General features: G+C 43.5%; 1 protein-coding gene across 1 annotated transcript in view; it reads left to right on the top strand.

Annotated features, from left to right (window-relative positions):
* The window catches only part of T265_13786 (hypothetical protein), a gene marked incomplete at both ends in the record, with an annotated part of 25576 nt that extends 5598 nt beyond the window's left edge, over positions 1–19978 (top strand). Inside the window, 5 exons of the mRNA XM_009170534.1 lie at positions 1954–2220; positions 6765–7182; positions 14785–15355; positions 17167–17494; positions 19908–19978. Of these exons, the coding sequence (XP_009168798.1) occupies positions 1954–2220; positions 6765–7182; positions 14785–15355; positions 17167–17494; positions 19908–19978 (1655 nt within the window). The remainder of the gene's footprint in view (positions 1–1953; positions 2221–6764; positions 7183–14784; positions 15356–17166; positions 17495–19907) is intronic.

Raw genomic sequence — 19978 nt, 5'->3', positions numbered from 1 at the left:
TAGCTCGAGATACGTATGAAATATGACCATCCTAAATCATTAAAGATCGCTTTCAAATGAAAGTGTTAGCTAATCTGTGCATTGCATGTCTTTCAGCGCAACTAAACTGGGGAAAATTGTTCATATAAGTAGGCATATCATCGATATTTCCGAACTAAAAGTCGAATGAAAGGTCTTGCCACTTGATGAACTTTCGCCTGCACTTTTCTGTAAAGTTACCCGGAAATGACTCCAATGTTTCAACAAAGTACCCTGGAATAGACCCACGTCACAAGCCTCTAGAAAGGTGAAACCAACAGTGGACAATCGAACAGTTTGCAACGAACTTATTGGTAGTGATTTGTGTACGCATTTTGTATACATGCGACCAGGTAGGATAAACGGAACATCAATTCGGAGCACTGCCTCAGGCGTTTAGTACTGAGTAAGGTATGCACATGATGCAGGAGTGAATATCATATTGCGTAACCTCAGTCAAATTTCATGGGCGTACGTCCATGGTTAAAGGACTAAAAGCAAAACTCAGGGCAAAAGTTAAGGCCTATGGAGTCTAACCAATCACCGCGAATCACATGGTCTTTCCTATCACAGCTGGTCGACTTTCCACAGTCGATTTGGAATGCGCAACATAAATGGCTCCTATGGAAGCAAACAATCTTAGCCCGGGTAGCGTAGATGGTCGCTGGTTTGTAATCTGAGTCGGGCAATTTGATGACAAACCCTTCATTACCAGAAGAAGTGGATTCATCAGTGCTTCGTTAGGAAGCGTGCTGAAGCGTAGCGATGGGCTGGTAGTTGTGCGTTCAGTAGTGTTGCATTCGTGTTGATAAATGTCCTGCCGGTCGGAGGTGACTTTCGATCACGACTAGTTGTTCGGTCAGGTGGTTCCATTGGCCGTTCTGTAATCCTATGTCCTGATTGGTTGATGACCACGTGACCTTTTAGCATGGCCTCCTTGATTGGTGATGAAACTACCTCTAGGCCCTCAGTGCTGCAACAAGTGTAACGACCTAGTAGTGGTAATTGGGCCATTAGCAAAATCACTGGACTACGGAACTATGGACTGAAGATGAGAGGCCGGTTTGTTAGAATTCCTCAGCTACTAATCACTCCAGTGACGAAGCCACTCAATGAAGCTGTAGAACGCTTGCAGTGAATGTTGATCTGAACCCGAAACCACGGTGGACGCTGTCGAACCAACAACTTGTCCAGTTTTTTATTACCGTGACACTAGCTGGGGTTTACTCCAATCGTAGTGAGAGTTCGATTTTTGATTTCGAGCTCGTTTGTATGACAGACTGTAGAATAATAACCGGAGCTGTCTGCGCAAGAATCCATGAAAAAACATTGAAACGTATGCTCCATTTTGGAATGGCCCAACCGAACAATCACAAAGACTGTCGTATGACAAGGCGGAATTATTAAATCACCAGAAAATTTTCCGTCATGACATAGCATACAACACTCGAATGTAGCGATGGTCTTTCGCCTCCGCCAAGGCCTATATTTGCCGGAGTTCTGTCTACATATTCAACACGGATCGAATAAGAACGCCCGGTTGGAAAACCCTAAACTAGTAGGCGAGAAAGAACATATCGGTTGTTAACCAGGTGGCTTAAGATCTCTCCACTTACTTGGTAATCGGGTTGGGAATTTTGCCACCCAATAAGGTAAGATCATCGGCTTGCAAATCAAAGTCTCCCAAATTGAATGAGATCAGCACCGATCCTAAACACTAACACAGAATGGAACAAATGTGTTGGGCTTTTTGGTTTACCCTGCATTAGTTCCTAACTCAAAAGTCAATGAAGATTAATCCGTTCACTCCTCGGGAGATAACGAAATTTGTTTCTCACACTAATTCTCCAACACAAAATGACATGACAAGTGAAATTCTGCTTGACCAGTAGACGCGAATTATCCCATATCTTTTCATATCTTTTCTCTCCGCAGGTAAAGACCTTTTCGAATTTCTCCAGCACGTGCTTCGGGCTACCAGAATGAACATTATCGCCACAGAAATCAGGAACATGAGTCTTTATGACGGCCTGGATATTCCTTCAGACTGGTCTGAAAAGTTTGATTCCCCCAGTCTCACTGAGCTGCTTGAACGCATCGGTGAAATTGCTGGAAATGATCTAAAAGCGGAGGAAGAGGTGACAGGAAATTGGAATATCGATCAAGCCATCTTTTTTGGGATGACCATAGTAACAACAATCGGTAGGCAAGGATTGTTTTGGTATCACCACTGTTTAAGACAGTTTAACCGCGTAAATTTTTTTTACCATTTTTACCATTTTTCTTCCATGCTTGAGATCAAAATGCCCGATCGTCACTCATTTAATTTACTGTCCGTACTACGCCTCTTTGAATCACAGTTGGGTTTCTCGCCCGTCCTATGCGCTATGGTAAGGGAATGACACAACTTCAAGTGGAGAACTAATGGGCGGCAATGTGCAATGGACCAAGAAAATGAGTGTCCACGTATTGAACCAATATGATCGGTCTAATGACACACTCACGTGAGTTTTTCATGCGGGTTAGGCGACATACCAAGAAGTTAAAATGTAGGTTTCCAAATCCGGGGGAATGATCGTGAAGGTGGTACGAAAGTGTCTTAAACGAATTTTTGGAAGGACACTCGAGAAAGTATTTAAATTAGTTACCGTCAACAACAAGTGGTTTGTGTTTTCGAGAAATACATTAATTTGCAAATCAACTTGGTTTCCACTCAAATGAATCTCTCGTTCATGGTATTCTACAACTGAATGTGCTGCATACAGGCCCCCTCATGATTTAGTTGGCACAATATTCGAGATATCGCAGTATATTTTCATAAAGGAAACTACTCATAAGGTTGCTGAAAACTCTTCGACAGCCCACGACCGGTTTCGCCTTTCTTGGGGCTCATCAGGTAGGTGCAGTCCTTAGTGAAAAGATACTGCGATATCTCGAATATCGTGCCAACTGAAACTAAGGCGGCCTATGTGCAGCATATTTAGTCGTAGAATAAAACAAAAGAGGGATCCAGTTGAGTGAAAACCAAATTGGTTTGCAGATGAGTGTATTTTTCGAAAACAGTGCAATTTGGGTTCAAGTAGACCATAAGGTTGACGGAAACTCGGGGACTGCGCCTACCTGATGAGCCTCAAGAAGGGTGAAACCGGTCGTGGGCTGTCGAAGAGTTTTCAGCAACCTTGTGAATAGTCTCCTTTGTGAAAAAGTGGTTTGTGTGTTCATCTTCTTCACCTGGCTTTCATTGGAAGCCATTGCTCGTTTTCTCCAAAATCAGTCATCCTGATTCTGTTGTGCTTTTCATTTGAAGTGCCTTTTGAAACCCAGCTTTTCACGCTCCACCTCAATACACCGTTCTATCCGGCTATGAATAAGTGTGATGTGATACATGTCGTCAAACGGGCTACCATATACCCTATATGTTACAAATTTTCCGACGTTGCTGGTAACGGAAACAGCGTCCTCTGCTTGAAGCAACCATGTTTTCCGGAAAGTTCCACTTACGGTCAGGTTTATCCGACAGGCTACAAACGGATAGAAGCTGAGTTTTTATCAGTCTTCCTATGATACTTGCAAGTAAAATACGCTATTCAGTTTTTCTTATCGGCGCCAGGCTGTCGTGCACTGCGTGTTCATCCATTGTTTCGCAAGTCAACGCACCACTGAGATAACATTGGTCGTTTCAATATTCACCAGTGACAGTTCACTGCAAGACAAGATAGACCTCGGCCTGGGGAAGCTCACCAGTCGGAATTAAAACATGTAGAATATCAGCACAACCTTGCCATACGTACACATCTAAGATACGTCTCTCAATTGACGTAGACCAATAGATGTCCGTCTGTAGACGCTGTAGAACTCAAACATTCAGTTATCTCCACCTTACCTGACAACGATGAACCATCTTTTGGGCAAGCTGACGGATTTAGAACTGCTCCCTACAGTTCACCCTTCACTCCTATTTTTACTGGTTTCGCCGCGTTTAGGGACATCCTCACACACCGCTCAGCGCAAGCATATATGGCATTTGGCACATGTGTATGTCAGCTTTGCTTCATGTGACAGGTCAAGCCAGATATGGACATCAGATCAAAAGACGATTTGCACAAATCTCCTAGCTTACTATCTTTATTACATGAAGACAAAACGGTTACACCAGCATCGTCTTTTGGCAGAGCTACGGATGGAAACTCGTAGAAACCGCTCACTCCCCTGGATCCTATCGAACTTTTGCTTTCTCAAACGGGTTTTCTTTCACCACACCTGATGTAGCCAACCGGTGAATTGTTTTTTCCCAAAGAAGCCAAGCTGTGTGGCAATTACCTACTTAGGTATCACCTTCTAACTGCCCTTTGAGCAATTCAGATAAGTAGATGACCATCTGTAAATAATCGGAAATTTTTGCCCAGTTATCCACCAGTCCTCGTGAAGAACTTGATGATTACAAAGCCGTAAATTTACAATTTTAGAGGATGCTTAAACCTGAATGAAACGGCCGCCTTCGTTTTCATCCTAGCCCATCCACTGGGCACAGACAAGAGGCACTTTGATTTACAGATTCAGGATGTGATCTTCGGGCGACCGTTTCGCGCAGCTGTGAATTGTGAGGTGTGATTTCATATATTTATCAGTTGCATAAATCGCCTGTTGGATGTACGGTCTACAGATTAAATCCTGAAGCTGTTGATCAACCGTCACGTGTCCTAGCCGCCGGTGCCCACTAGATAAAACTCAATAAAGACACCAACGCTGTTGTGGCTGGGATTTTCGAAATTTGACGATACTTCATCTTGAGCATCTTTTACTTTTAATAAAACGGTTGCCAGATGTTTACGAACATACCTGAGAATCTGTGATTCACACAGTCATGATTTAGCATTTATATTTTTGCACGAAAAACTGTGACATCGTATTTGCCGAATCATAAGGTTGCACAACGGTTCCCGCTGCCAAAAGGTTCTTGACTGCTCGCTTAGATTTACCTTTCAGATGTATTGATTAGTCTGTTTTCCACTCTACTATTTCCCACCCATTCGGTAGTTATCATGTTGATGCATCTTCAATTAATCTACTCTATTCCTACTCCCAAATAAACCTAACTTCTAAGTCACATAAAATGGCTTTTATATGGGCCAATTCGGGCTGCTCGTATGAAAGGGCTTCCAGATCACTGCCTCAGCTATGCGCATTCGTCCTCTGACTCCAATTGCTTCACAGACTAAGGGAAAATTTCTTCTCTATCTTGGTTTGGACTGCTCATGTTGAGAAAATCCTCTCAAAGCTGGACAGACTGCTTTTCTAGGAAGTTGCCACGTCAACTCCGTTGTCCACACACAATTTTGACAAATAAATGCGACTGTGCTCAGTTAATTCACCTTACTGTCTTGTCATTTTTCCAAGATTTAGTTGGAAAAAAAATTTAGTCGGCCAAAAAGAGGCTCAGAACTCATTTTGGACTAAGTCTTGTTTTCATTTCTGCGCTTGAGTGTCGCCTCCTAAATATGTTGTTTTCGGCCTATCCACTCTTAACTGCATGAAAATTCAATCACTCGGTCTTTAGCTCGTTACCTAGAGCTGAGACCGTTAAGATTCCCGCTTGAACAGCCTTTTCCAATCGATTTTCTGTCCTGTGCGTTCTGCTTTGCAATTTTTTTCACTCTGGTGAGATGTCCTGTTGCTGATAGCCTTTCATTCAGACGCGACCTAGTGAAGTATGTCTATCCATAGATATCTCATGAATGAGCAATCGATAAAAGTCCAAAGTAATAGCTTTTTGGTATTTGCAGTGCTTTAGAGTTTAGTACAGAAAAATTCAGTTATTTAGAACCCCACAAATTTTGTAATATTTGTCAACATGACAGTAAAGTGCCGACAAACAGCCTCATAATCAAACGCCCATCAGAAACATCCCGAAAGTACAGAGAGTGATCTCTGCTTAGTGCCTCTATTGTAGTTCTACTATTTTCCGCCAGTTGGTGCCTGTGAATCACACGGCTGTGCTAACTGCTTTGACTATAAGACAGGAAGTTGGTTGTGAATCACCTAACTTCACAGGAACAAGCTGTCTTAAACACGCGTCCAACGATGACGAGCCATTCTAACGCGATTGTTGTATCACCAGTTATGTGCAACAAAACGAGAAGGTTTTTATCCAGATGACTGAAACTTCTGATAGAAACTGATTGATAAAACAGGATCTGTTTTGTCTCTTTTGACACTGAAACCCCCAATATGTTCAATAAAGAATTGGCCTCTCAGTTAAATCTATGCGAGAGTTTGCGATGGATGGATTCATTTAAGCTTTCTTTGGCTCAGTGTTCGACGGTAGAATGTTAAACCACTTGATGGAACACTTCTCTGAGAAACAAGAAGTTGTGAGGTCGAGTTCCTGTGATGCTCGTCGCTTGCGTAGCACGCTTCCATGTGTATTGCACGGACATTACTGGTGGATGTGTAAAGTGATCTTTTCAACCCGTGACTGCGCAGTCGATAAACTGGCTTTCGTCCCTTTAAGAAGGGAAATCCATGTAGGTTACTGTTCAGTTTCTCAATATAGTTCTCTTCATCTTAAGTATCAAATGTTATCTGAGTAGTGTTCGGCCAAAACTGTACAGCACAGTACAGGCGCCTAGAATGAATAGAATACTCTTGGTACCTTTGCTCTACTTGCATTTGTTATTCTCTCTCTCACTCGAAGCCTTGTCATTTGGTTTGATGACAGGAAGGAGCTTTTTTGTTTACATCCGCAGGTTACGGAAAGGTTTCTCCGGTCACATTATGGGGCAAATTATTTTGCATAATTTTCGCTTGTCTTGGCATCCCGGCGACCCTCGTCTTCTCCTCAGTTCTTATAAACATATGTATGGGCCCGATACGCAAAAACCGCGACCAGCTTGTACGACGATTTTGCCGTGGGCCCGGGATGTGGCAGAAAAACTCCGATACTCGGACTTATTCTCACACCTTATCCTTGGATCATAGTGCTGAACCAAATCTACCCATGGATCCGCCTGGTCTACCAGTAATTCTGCCTCCATGTGAGCTGAACACCCATCGGACCATACACCACGCGGTACACTTTGAACACCATCCACCTAATCGTGCGGAAGTGAATGACAGACCTCCACATGGACCGCGGTTTTCGGGCTCCATGAAATACAGACCAAAGTGAGTCTAGGACCGTGAGTAACCATCCTTCTAGTTAAAAGTTCCGCTTCTTGGTAATCCGCCTGGAACCACAGTGAATTAGGATATGAACGATAATTAAGTGCATGTTTTTACGGTATTTTTTATTATCCCTCTGCCTACACACAGTTTTGTACCTGGACTGTGTCTTTAAGTTTTTTTCTACACATCCTGGAAGGATTCTCCGAGCCCCGCGTACATCTTCCGTTCTTGGTTTGTCGTGTTTTCAGGCTAAAAGCGCGTAACTCATGCAAAACCACCAACCTCTGTTATATTGGGAAGGTCAGCTGGTAAAATAAGAAATTTGTATACACGTAACATGCTACTCATAAGACTGCTTAAAGCTCTCTGACAGCCCAAGATCGGTTTCGAGTCATAAACGAGAGATTCAGCTGAAGTTCAGTTGGTTAACTCATAAAAACCAAATTCGCATGCAAATGATTATATTTCGCTGAAGGATCACTAGAACCCATTACCCAGAAGAAAAAAAAGCGACCTTGGAACCCCACTGCTCAAATCGTGATTGATTCTGGCTACAAAGTGCATTCAATAAACCCCGAGGATCCAATTGTCCGGTGACTTTCAACCAGGTTGGCTGTTTATGGGCTTCACGTCCTAGTATCAGCGAGAGATGAAATATAGGAGTAAATAGTTTTGGTGGACGAGGGAATGTGCGGTGAGAGATGTATACTGTCCCGATAGCATTCGTTTTCGACTATCATCTCAAGATACTTGGAGCTTTTGTCAGAAAAGTAGATCCCTGAAGAGGCAGTGCTACAAAGCGAATGACTAAATTCTTTTCCCAATCAACCTAAATGAGGCCAGCCGTGAACTAAACTGTCAGTCTGTCTCCGTGAAAACGGCGATGACCGTTATCTCCCAGGGATAGATACTGAGCACTAGTTGCCCCTATACCAGACAAATAGCCAATAAAATCGTATCCCGCCATGAGGCTGCAACGTTTCAGCTCGTCAGTTGCCCCGCTGAATACTCGGATGTGTTTGAGAGTAATTAGAGCTTCTCTGGTGCCTATGTCTGTCAAGTCAAACGCGTAGGATTCCAGACCTCCATACTTCAAACCCCACGTACTGCTGCTAGGAATACTTAGGTTGAAAACATTCACGACACTCTCTAATCGAGGCATGCATGGCCGAAACAAACACCCCACAGCAAGCGGTTCTCAGTATGAAAAATAAGCTAGACTGCTACTACTGCTACTACTAGAAAGTAGTAGGAAATTAAGGGCTTTTGGGAGCTAAACTGGAAGGCGTAGATGAGTGTGGAGCACTTTTGATCAACTAACAAAGTAAATAAAATTCAAGCTTACATATTCGTTTGCTAAACCGCGGTCCTTGGCAATTTATCGAAGTACTTGAGCTTGTTTACCATACGTTGATCGGGCGGCTGATGACCTATTAGGCGGATGTTTCGATTGACTTTGAGGCTTTTCAGCTCTTCGCCTCAACAAGCGCTGTTGAGTGCATTGATAATTTCTCCTCGTCTGGTGAGGAAATGCTTGCAAGTTAATTTCCAAGCTCAGTAAGCAGATTAAAAGCCATGTGGTCAACTATTTCACTGTCCTTCCATCCCATCATACTCTACAGAAGATAAAGGAACAAAAACCCTCCAACCTAAATCTCGCTTACCTTCGAGGAGATTAAGTGATGCGGTGGTCACATATACAACTGGGAATCTTTCCCATTCACCTGCTGATCCTGAAGAAGATTTTTGAACTTGAGTTCTGCATGTGTACGGTAAAAGGCAGCGTCAATATATGGCAGACAAGGTCGTTGAAGTAGTGCTCTCACTATGAGTCGTTCGGCCAACCTAGTCTGAACACTCATTCGTACCGGACATAGCGCAAGCTAACATCCAAACCACACCACAAGAAGTAACCCAAACAACATGTAGTATGTATGATACCCTATAAATAACAAATCAATAGTGTGTGCTGTGGCCATAATCGAAGGCCAAACAACCAAAAGTGCATCTTCTATTGATCAGCTTCTGTGAAGTTCGTTGTGCCAAAACTTGATATTATCGCATCACCAAGCCAACTGGACAAGCAGGATTTCTGACCCCGTGGTACTGCAAACAATATTAAATAATCTGAATAATTCTGCCCCACTGTTCGGCATGCGCTTCACGCCTGAAAATTGTAAAGTGCTGCTGCAAGACTGGGTGAGCTCGAACCCTAGACCCACACCTGCAGATGAACCGATTGAGATAGTGGACAAATTTGTTTACTTGGGTAGCTGTATCAGCCCAGGTGGTTTCGCGAAAGATGGTATTTCCACCCGGATTGGGAAGGCCAAAGAATCTTTTGTGAACCGGCGTCACTTGTGGCGTAGGTGTGACATCAGCTTCTCTGTCAAGGGTCGAGTGCGCTCCATATTACTACAGGGATCAGAAACCTCCCGGTATGAGCCGAGGACGTCAAAAGACTTTCAGTGTTTGACCATCGATGTCTTCGGAGCATTGCACGGATCAGTAGTGCTGAGGTTTGTCGAATAGTTTTCGGAAGAAATAACTTACCCTTGACAGATGAACTGATCACACTGCATAGGTTGTGCTGACTTGACCACGTGCTGCGTATGCCAGTCGACCGACCTCCTCGAAGGGCTCTTTTCGCACAACCATGTGAAGGGTGGAAGAAAGCCAGCAGCGAAGTATGAAAGCCATTACCAGCAAACTCAGCTGCGCTGGTCACTGCCGTCTTCCTGGATGGGGACCCCGAGACGGGCCACATCAATGGCTAGAGACATTGTCAGATATGGCCCAGTCGCTCCCTCAGTGGCACTCGTGCATCCAAGCTTTTGGTTTCGATGCATAGCTCCCTTCCAAATTCGCCCACTTAGCAATCCACTGACAGTACTGTATTTACGCAGTAAATTATCAGCTCCCGCCTCCAATGCGCAGCTACCTACCCCACCTCCCCGAATCATCGGTCAACGGAAATGTGGCAGCTACAACCTCTGTACGACTATTACACGGTTATTACAGCTGACAATGATGGTGATGATGATCCAATGCTTTGGACTCATTGCTGATAGTTGTCTGTTTAGATGGCTCATCGAACCTTTTGGCGTTTGTCTCGACCTCCATAGAACACTCTCTCATTCTGATTGGTATTGTCTGATCAAAGCACTGGAACGCCAAGCAGCAGCGAAATTCGCCATCAGGATCAATCTGGATACATTCAGATACATTCAGAGCAGGCTGAACTTCATTGTCGTTGGCTTCGGTGACTATCACGTTTTAAACGACCTCAGCACACACACCAATATGGATTCCATTTCACTTCGGTTCATTCGCATTACCGAACATACAAATATAAGGTAATTTGTGCTGCTATATTGGTAGCTCGGGTGCATTATTTGGTAATTTATCAGCTGGATGTTGATCTTTTCATCGAGCTGGGCACTTGATTTGCAAACGTTTTTTCACCATTTGGGGTGAATCTTCAGTACGCTGTTGCTTGCGTAGTCCCTCTCTTTGAGCCTGCGTAAACTGCCTGTGTAAACTACATGAACGCATCCAGGGACTACCCAAGCAACAGCGCACTGAAGATGTCACCCCGAACGGTGACGAAACGTTTGCAAATCAATTGCCAAGCTCGGTGAACAGATCAACAGCCAGCTGATCAATTACTAAAGTAATTTGTGCATAGGTTAGCAAGAATACAAGGGCTTTCGACAAGCACATCGGTGACAAGGAATCTGGTCAGCCAAACTTAGGCAAAGTCATCAAATCTGGCACTCAGTCAGAGGAATTTGGAGTGAGATATTCATGCGATTCTATATTTCGCCTCCTGATCACACCAAATACCCGAGACTGGCTACATTACTGGTTGAAGTTATGGCTCAGTCGAGCCCTCACTGGCGCTCATGCATCCAAGATATTGTCCTCAGTGCATAGGTACCTTTCCAATCTTCCCACGAAAGAAACTGTGACAGCTAGAACTACTGCACGGTTAGCAAGCAGTTCTTACAGATGATGATGATGATGATGATGATGACTTACTTAGATGATGACCAACTTAGGTGAGTTTACAGAATGCATGCGTCCGACTAACCTGAGATGATAAAAGCGAGTTGCAGAAAGTAGGGAGAATTTTCATTAAGGAAGGAGTATTCTAGGTCTGGGCCGACTGATATTCTATAAACTTGATACTGCCATTTAGGAGCATACGTTAGAAGCACAGGGCTAGGACTGTCTTCTGTGTCAACTGAGGCGAGTTATACTAACCAACGGCGCGCCCGAATATCATCATCATCATCATCATTATCAGCTGTAATAACCGCGTACTGGTCGTACACTGGTTGTAGCTGCCACAGTTTCGTTCACCGATGATTGGGGGGTAAGTAGCTGCGCATTGCACGCGCGAGCTGGTAAATTGGTGCATAAATCCAGCACTGTCAGTGAGTTGTCAAGCGGGGGGGNTGTGACAGCTAGAACTACTGCACGGTTAGCAAGCAGTTCTTACAGATGATGATGATGATGATGATGATGATGATGACTTACTTAGATGATGACCAACTTAGGTGAGTTTACAGAATGCATGCGTCCGACTAACCTGAGATGAAAAAAGCGAGTTGCAGAAAGTAGGGAGTATTTTCATTAAGTGAAGGAGTATCTAGGTCTGGGCCGACTGATATTCTATAAACTTGATACTGCCATTTAGGAGCATACGTTAGAAGCACAGGGCTAGGACTGTCTTCTGTGTCAACTGAGGCGAGTTATACTAACCAACGGCGCGCCCGAATACCAAATGTTTGAATCAGTTTCCACCCTCCCTCATCAAACTCAACCAACCATCCGGTCACTCCGAACCAACCAGGCTAAAGCAGTAACGCGGCAAACTCAAAATTTCCCCGCTACACATCCAAAAGGGTCTGAAACTAGAGTCAGCGCTAACATGGCCTAGCCATTGGGAAGTTTGGCTTCAAACATTTCGTCAAGAGTCAAGATGGCATCACCAATGCGTTGTGAGTGGGAGTGAGCCTTTAAGGCACATGCAGGGCTTGATATAAGCTCCACTCACCCAGCAAAAAACCATCGGCCATCGTTACAACCTGAGCTATTATTATTCTGTTCAGCCGCAAGCAAAATAGCTTCGTTGGCCTGAGCATTTAATTTCGTTCCTAATGTAAGTGAATTCAATCCATACAGCGTTGTCGCTTCTCACTGTCGACTGTTTGTACTTTACCTTAGGGATCTGTGACTGTAACATAATGACTGCCACACAGTTACAATCACAAGCTGTGATTTAGTGGACAACAAAACAATAAGATCCGGTTGAGACGTCTGAAGGGGTTTTTGGCAATTTGGGGTGAACAAGAGAATTTTTCAAATCGCCAAGAGCCCTTCCTACAGATGTGCTGCTGAATGTTCAAAAAATGCTCTTTACAACTACTTGCCTATGCACAAAGTACCGCGTAAATCAAAAATTAGCGCATTCGCTCATAAAGAAAAGCTTTATGCTGGTGAAAGAAAGAAGGCCTTCGCTGCGGAGTTAATCATTAGAAAATGCCAGCTGACCAGTTACAGACTATTGGATGGGGAAGCAAAACTCTCACATGCATCTGGTTCACAAAAACTGAATATCCGTCCTCTCTTTGAGCGCGTCTTTCTGAACTTTCCTGGTCATCCATTGACTGTTGCTCACATTCAAGCAAATGTTGCAAAGCGACTCAACAAATTCCGCAATAGCCCTCTATTTTCAAAAGATGCCACAGGAATTTACAATAAAAAAACATGCTACTCGCATGCCTTCCCTGTCAGTAGTATCACCGTTACACTAGTAGACGTGCGCACTTGTTTGCCACATGATAAATTGCCAAAGATGTCTCACCTTATCAGGCTTGACAATACGAACTAGTCCAACAACAGTAAATCGGTAAATTGGCTGGTGATCAGCCGGCAAGTTATTTTTTCTTCAAGCTTCGTAATTAGCCTACAAACGTTCTGGCATTATACGAGGAGACACCGTTAGTACTTGGTTAAGTGGGATTACTCTAGTTACGTTTATATAGTCTCCAAACAGTATTTGATAGACCTGGTTCGAATGGTAGTTGCAGTTTTGCTTGCAGGTGATTTGATTGGTCCTTGTAGAATCCGCGCGGCGTTATGGTCCAATTTACCTCATCCGGTTGGTTCGCTGGACTTCTTTATTTCAATAATTCTGTTCCTTCCTTTCGTTTGACCTGTCTGCGTTTCTTATTACTGCACCAAGTCCGGCTTTCTGAAACCTAGTCACCTGGCTGCCTCCTATTTTTAGCAATCTTCTTCCTTCTATTTGATTGGTGCGCTCTCGAATTCTGTTGAGTCTTGGTCTGATTTTCTTGAATGTAAACATATCTTGCGGCTGTTTTTTTATGTTGCGTGGTTCCTCTTTCCATTCGTTTGTGATGGCTAGCCCTCTGAGGTGGTAATCCATGTTGTGCTTGAGGCTAGCTTTTACCTGTCCAGTTTTGCGTTTTTTTTTGTATTTTCTGGTCATTTCCTTCCTGTTTTTGTGTAGTTTTGAGCTTGAGGTTGATAGAGCGCGTGAATGTAAATGCAACTGTTGACGGAATTCTAGACAGAGTACCATGCTTCCATAAAGTAACACCTCTACTTTGTTCCTGCTTGGCCCAGTATACAGATTTGATCCCAGCTGAATTTGTCCTCTTCGATATCCGGAACGCGTACTAACAATGTCTGCCGGTATGATGAGAAAACATATGCAAGCCAATCACCTAACTCGGCGACCAGATAAGCTGTTAAACAATGCAACCGAGATTCCAGTACTCTGATTCATTATGTAGGACATCTTACATGATAAACCCATGTATGTATTTCAAAAGATCGTGTAATGACCGCAAAAATAGTCCGGTATTCAGTGAATGCTTTCGTTCTCCGTTCTCTATCCTCCAGGCTTTTGGATGGAGTTTCATCACCTAACGGCTTAGGTTCACAGTGATACATTGGTAATTTGGCTTGATTTTTGGCAACTTCTCGTTGGGCAGACTTTGGATATGATAGAGGTGCAGTGGATTATAAATGAACAAACTTTATAGTATAGTAGAGAATAGTATGGTATGTATATAGTAAGGATAGGATAGGATAGGATAGGATAGGATAGGATAGGATAGGATAGGATAGGATAGGATAGGATAGGATAGGATAGGATAGGATAGGATAGGATAGGATAGGATAGGATAGGATAGGATAGGATAGGATAGGATAGGATAGGATAGGATAGGATAGGATAGGATAGGATAGGATAGGATAGGATAGGATAGGATAGGATAGGATAGGATAGGATAGGATAGGATAGGATAGGATAGGATAGTATAGTATGGTACAGTATAGTATAGTACATTATAGTATAGTATATTATGGTATAGTATATAGTAGTATAGTATAGTGAAACAGTAGTAAAGTATGCTATGGCGCTGTCCCGTATAGTGCAGTAAAATATAGTATAGCCTGTTTATAGTGTAGCATGGTGTATTATAGTGTGGTTGGTAAAGTATAGTATGGTGTGGTATAGCCTAGCACGGTATTTCATTACAACCAATCACTGTCCTCTAAATACAGTGATCATCCTGATGCAACTACAGAGCCACCTGTGTTCAGAGCAGAACGCGCCAACGCGATGGTACCCCCAATATCTATTGAACTGAGAAAAAATCTACCGACGGCTCTGTCGGAATCAAGAATAAAGGGAGTTTTGTTTACAACTGATCGACTATTGAGGCGGAGTTACTCTTGTCCAGACAGGCTGGAATTGGGTGCACACCGTTGGACAGAATCACCCGACCCAAATTACCTGATTGTTCCTACGATCTCACCGAAATCAAACGGATCATTACCTGCACTTGGCAGAAATCAACCACAGGCGGATCAGTCACCTAGTATACCAAACAATGGATCCAGTAATATGTCCAACGTGTACCCAGCAACAACAGAGACAACGTCCGGACATCCCTCTAAACCAGCACAGCCACGCGCGTCCTTGAGAACAAGAACCATGTCATTCAACCATGGACAAACGATCACAGATCCACAACACTCGGAATTCGACCAGTCTGATTATTTGCAGCACAGTATAATCACGTCGAGAGCATCTTTCGCTAGAATATCCTTCCTCGCAATGATGCACTTTTTGGTAAGACTTTGTTTTTACTATGACCGAATCTTGTTATGCAAACACATCCAAGCACACTGCCACCTTGTATGGATCCAGTTTCTTGAAATTCGGTATTTTCTGATGCACTCAATACAGTTACTCTGAGGTGAAGTCTCTGTTAACACCACTCTTTTCCTGTCCTGGTCTGATCAAAGGTTACACTCATTGGAAATCAGTCTTCACTAATTATCCTTGAGTGAGCCGGAATTCTGGGCTACTGATGCCTTAACAGTTAACCGTCAACACATAAGCAGTGAATGTGAGTCGTTACGACCGAACACGTTCGCAAGTTCACCAAAGTTCCGAAAAACAACTCAGCAACTGCCCTGAGTGTGCCGATCGACCGGTCCGCTGCTAAGGTGCTCGCAAGCAGGCAGCGTAGAAAACCTTCGACACCCGTTGGGGATTCTTCGTTTGATCATTTATAAATGGTTGCACGATGTGAATTTTTATTATTCCTGTTATTAATGCCATTGTTACCCTGGATCCATCATCTGTTCCGTTTTGAGTCAAACTCACCGGATGAATATGATCTGAGCGATCACGTGCCTTTTTGGTTAGGGATTTGCCCCCAGACAGTAGAATCAGGCAACTACAAGTATATCTTATTTGTCATGCTCCTTCCACCTAAAGTGTCCAATTCAAGATGACACAAACAAGATGAGTGGAGGACGTTCTCTTCCAAGGTAAATTTTCATCCACTTACACATCGAATCCAATTTTCGAAATCCAAGCCCTAGCCTTACTCATTATTTGCTTTGGTTAACTTCCCACTTACTCTGGAGAAAAGTCCATTTCACTGGTCGACAAATGAATGCAAAGAAAATGTGAGCAAACCAGTTTCAAGTGACCTTGGATGTGTACGTTTTCAAAACGTGTGGAGGTGAAACCTAAACAGAAATTTTCCTTCGCTTGAAAATTATCGGAAAGGGAAAAGGGAGAAGTGAACTACACTAAGGCTGCAGCATTGCGATTCTTAGTGACCTATTACCTGTTGTCGAATGTGATAAAACATAGATCCACCAGAAGGTCTACCATTTTTATCTCCCTCTGATAAAGTTACCCTTAATGGAGTTGCCTTCCTAACAGGACTCACGTCTTCAATTTCAAGGAACGACCAACCTGAAATCCCTCTATTGTAGGTTCAGAAACCACGTGGTTAAGGACCCGAGTGTATTGAGAACAGGCGACCAACTAGGTCCGCCTGGAACGGGTAAGCAAACAACTAAGTCACATGTCCAGTCATCCAACAAACAGCTGTCTCATGCATTGAACGATAGACACGCACTCGTGCAAACCAATCGGACACGCGCGCGTGCAAACCAACTGGACACGCATCCAATCAGCCACTGAAGTCACACTCCAGCACGGTTGTGGAATGACGAATGGACACACTCTGGCACAACACCCTTTATATGGTCCACGGCACTACAATTTTGATCGCGCACCGAAACCTGATTTTTTTCGTGGCTGCTCGAGTTGGAAAATCTCCGGGACATAAATACCGTTAGGTCCATTCTAGAAGTCCGGTCACTACCGGTGAAGCGTCCGCAGAGACTGAAACCGTCCATTACCGACTTTTATGCCTTTTCTAATGCCATTTTTCTAATCAGCCTTTCACAATACTAACTTCCATTCGCCAGACCCACATGCAAATCTGACTGACAGGCAGTTGCTTTGAAAGAGCACTCGGAATGAAAATTTAGAACAACGATTTCAGCACAAAGCTCTTAGATTTAGATTCTGTTACTATCTCATGCATTTTTCTTACTTATCTGAATCTACTACAGCTATCCAAATTTGACCGAGCGTTAGTCACTGGTCTCCCGTTATCGACATTTCGTTTGGAGCGCAAAAAGAGCTGTCTGTTTCGAGCGCGTCTTCTTCATTGCGCACTGGTTACCTTCCTGAACCTCCTCATCACAATAATTCTCCCAGCAGTCGCCTTCTACCTTATCGAACATGGATGGTCCTTCATGGATGCTGTGTACTTTTGCGTGATATCCATGACGACCGTAGGCCTAGGTGACCTGGTACCCAGTGGCTACGACACAATGCTTGTTGATCCCAGTCCAATGCTAACCGCCTGGCGGTGGTTTTACTCTGCGGCAACAACAGGTGAGTCGAGTTGCATCGGTGTCGCACCTGTGAGACGCGTGCTTTACCAAAATGTCGCCATTTGACCCACATTTCCTATTAGCCCTACCTTTTTAAAAAATCATCTCGGTTGACGTTTGTGGAACATCAGTCAGTGTCAGTTACTCGTAACAAGGTTGGGCAAAACGCTATCGTCATTTTTCCATTCTGACATGCAGGAACGTTCGGACTTACAAGATGACCAGCTCTAGAACAGGACCGTCACCATTAAAACTCATATCTTCCATGTCAACGTGTCGTTCTTCTTCTTGCGCCTCTTATCTATCTGTCTTGTCTGACAAAAGTTCATATGGGATTGGACTTGAACAATTGTCCTGTCTCGACTGGTTCCGGCTTGTTAGCCAACCAGCTAGGCCATAGGAACTACAAATATCCAGCTCAGTTATTTATGTGACTCACTCCTAATAGTGTGTACTTATTGAACCCAAGGGAACAGTTATGCCTAGAAAATGGTGCTCAGTTTGAAGCAATAAGTCCATGGGTGCTGCTGTTGAGCCAGTGGGGCATTTGTGGTGACACATTACTCACTATTACATACAACAAAAAGAATCCAAATTCCACATTTGTTAGGGTCTACTGATGCCTCTGAAGCTCCGGTTTCCTCACTTTTAAACCGATAAGATTTCGGTCATGCAACCTGTTGATGTCAATTAGCGACCACACGACATTCGACCAGTGAGTCTGACTAGTGGCTTCCAACCAACAGCTGGCGAAGCTTTTGACTACTTGCGAGTAGTCTGGCTGTTCATCCAAATCGACACACTGGGGAGATTGCCGTCACCGCAGTGGTCAGTGTGCCTGTTTTTGCCTCCACCTAATAACTGTGTGCGTCAACTACAGTTTGTTCTTATCTGCCTAGAGTTTTATGATCTTGGTATTAACTATCTGATGAAGTTGGAGGCATTCTGGCATCAAACGGCAGGGATGCAATTAAGCCCAATGTGTGGCCTGATTTGTGGCGGGTATCTGATTGCCTAAAATATGCACATCATGTAACACCCACGATGGAAAGATGAATAGATCAAAATTCGATCACTTGTAAGAGTTACTCTCCTCCGGAATAGATTTTCTTGTCGTAATATGAGATAAAGAAACAACCATTACGTGTGGTCCCCCCTGATGCTGGCTTTTCTAGAGGGACTATATCGTATCCTGTACAAATAAAAAACCCGTTACATTTTACCAAACAAATTTATCCGTCCCTGTGCATCCCAATTTTCGGGTGCTGTCTATCTGCCAACTATTCTCAGGCTAAGGGTATCCTGGACCTCCACATCAACTTTTTTCATAAATGTCGTTGGTGATCCATACGTCTTTGAATATTTTTTGCAACGCTTTACGAGGTTCTAACACACTTTTGACAATCTGGATGGCCAACAAGCGTTCGTATGTTGACTAGGAAGCTTACTACCACATTCGACGAATAGACTGATTTGGTTTTCACGAAAGACCCATCTGAATACCAGTTGAATTCCTCGCCTATAATGTTACTTCTCCATTCACATTCAGTTGAAGAACGAGGGATTCAGATGAATCTCCCATGAAAACCAAATGGGTAAACAAATGAGTGAGTGCAATTGTCGAATTTCGTGTAATTTGGGTTGGAGCAGAACACCAGGTTGACGGGAACTTAGGGACTGGTCGTCGGCTATCGAGGGGTTTCCAGCAACAGTGTGTGTGTGTGTGGTCTCTTCACTTTATTTACCGGTATTATCACTCACGCTTTCAAGCTGAAAACAAAAGCTGCAGCTCGTGATTCAGTGCCGTTTATACGGTTGCTGAAAACTCTTCGCTGGCCCACAACAGGTTTCCACTTTCCTCGGACTCATCAATTAGCTATAGACCACAAGCTTCCACCTATTTTACCTCTCACCTGAACATCAGATTTTACCTGTAAACTGAGAAACACTCATTTGTGAATTAACTTGATGGGAGACTCAAATGAATAGTAGCCTAATCTCTCGTGTACGATAATCTTCGAGTGAATGGGTTATACAAAGAAAGGTAAATTTTTCAGTCAGAACGACAGGTAAAATAGCGATTTTTTTGTTGTTGTAATAATGCTCGGTTGAAGAGAATCAGTTGATGTTCAGCTGAGTCATCCATTAACACCATGTGAATTTGCCAATGACTGCATAAAATATCTGCCTCGTTTCATTGAAACATACAGTAAGTTTTGGAATACAGTTTACCTAATCTTGCTAACTCATCCCAGTCGGAATTTTTGGTGCAACTGAGGAACGAAATAGGTCATCCATTGGAGGGGGTGTTTTTATTTTGAATTTCTGAAATCAGCCATTCCTGGTATACATTCAAACCGTTTTCCGTGGGTTGATGCTATATGTGACCGTACGTCCTCTCTTTTCTCGTGCAGTCTACCTTCTCATTGGCGGAATCGGATCTGTCGTATGCCTCTCTCAATCATCGATTGATTTCGCACAAACA

This window comes from Opisthorchis viverrini, assembly GCF_000715545.1.
Source record: "Opisthorchis viverrini unplaced genomic scaffold opera_v5_110, whole genome shotgun sequence".
Classification (NCBI taxonomy): domain Eukaryota; kingdom Metazoa; phylum Platyhelminthes; class Trematoda; order Opisthorchiida; family Opisthorchiidae; genus Opisthorchis; species Opisthorchis viverrini.
Note: the sequence above shows the minus strand (reverse complement) of the source record. Positions and strands in the feature narration are given on the sequence as shown.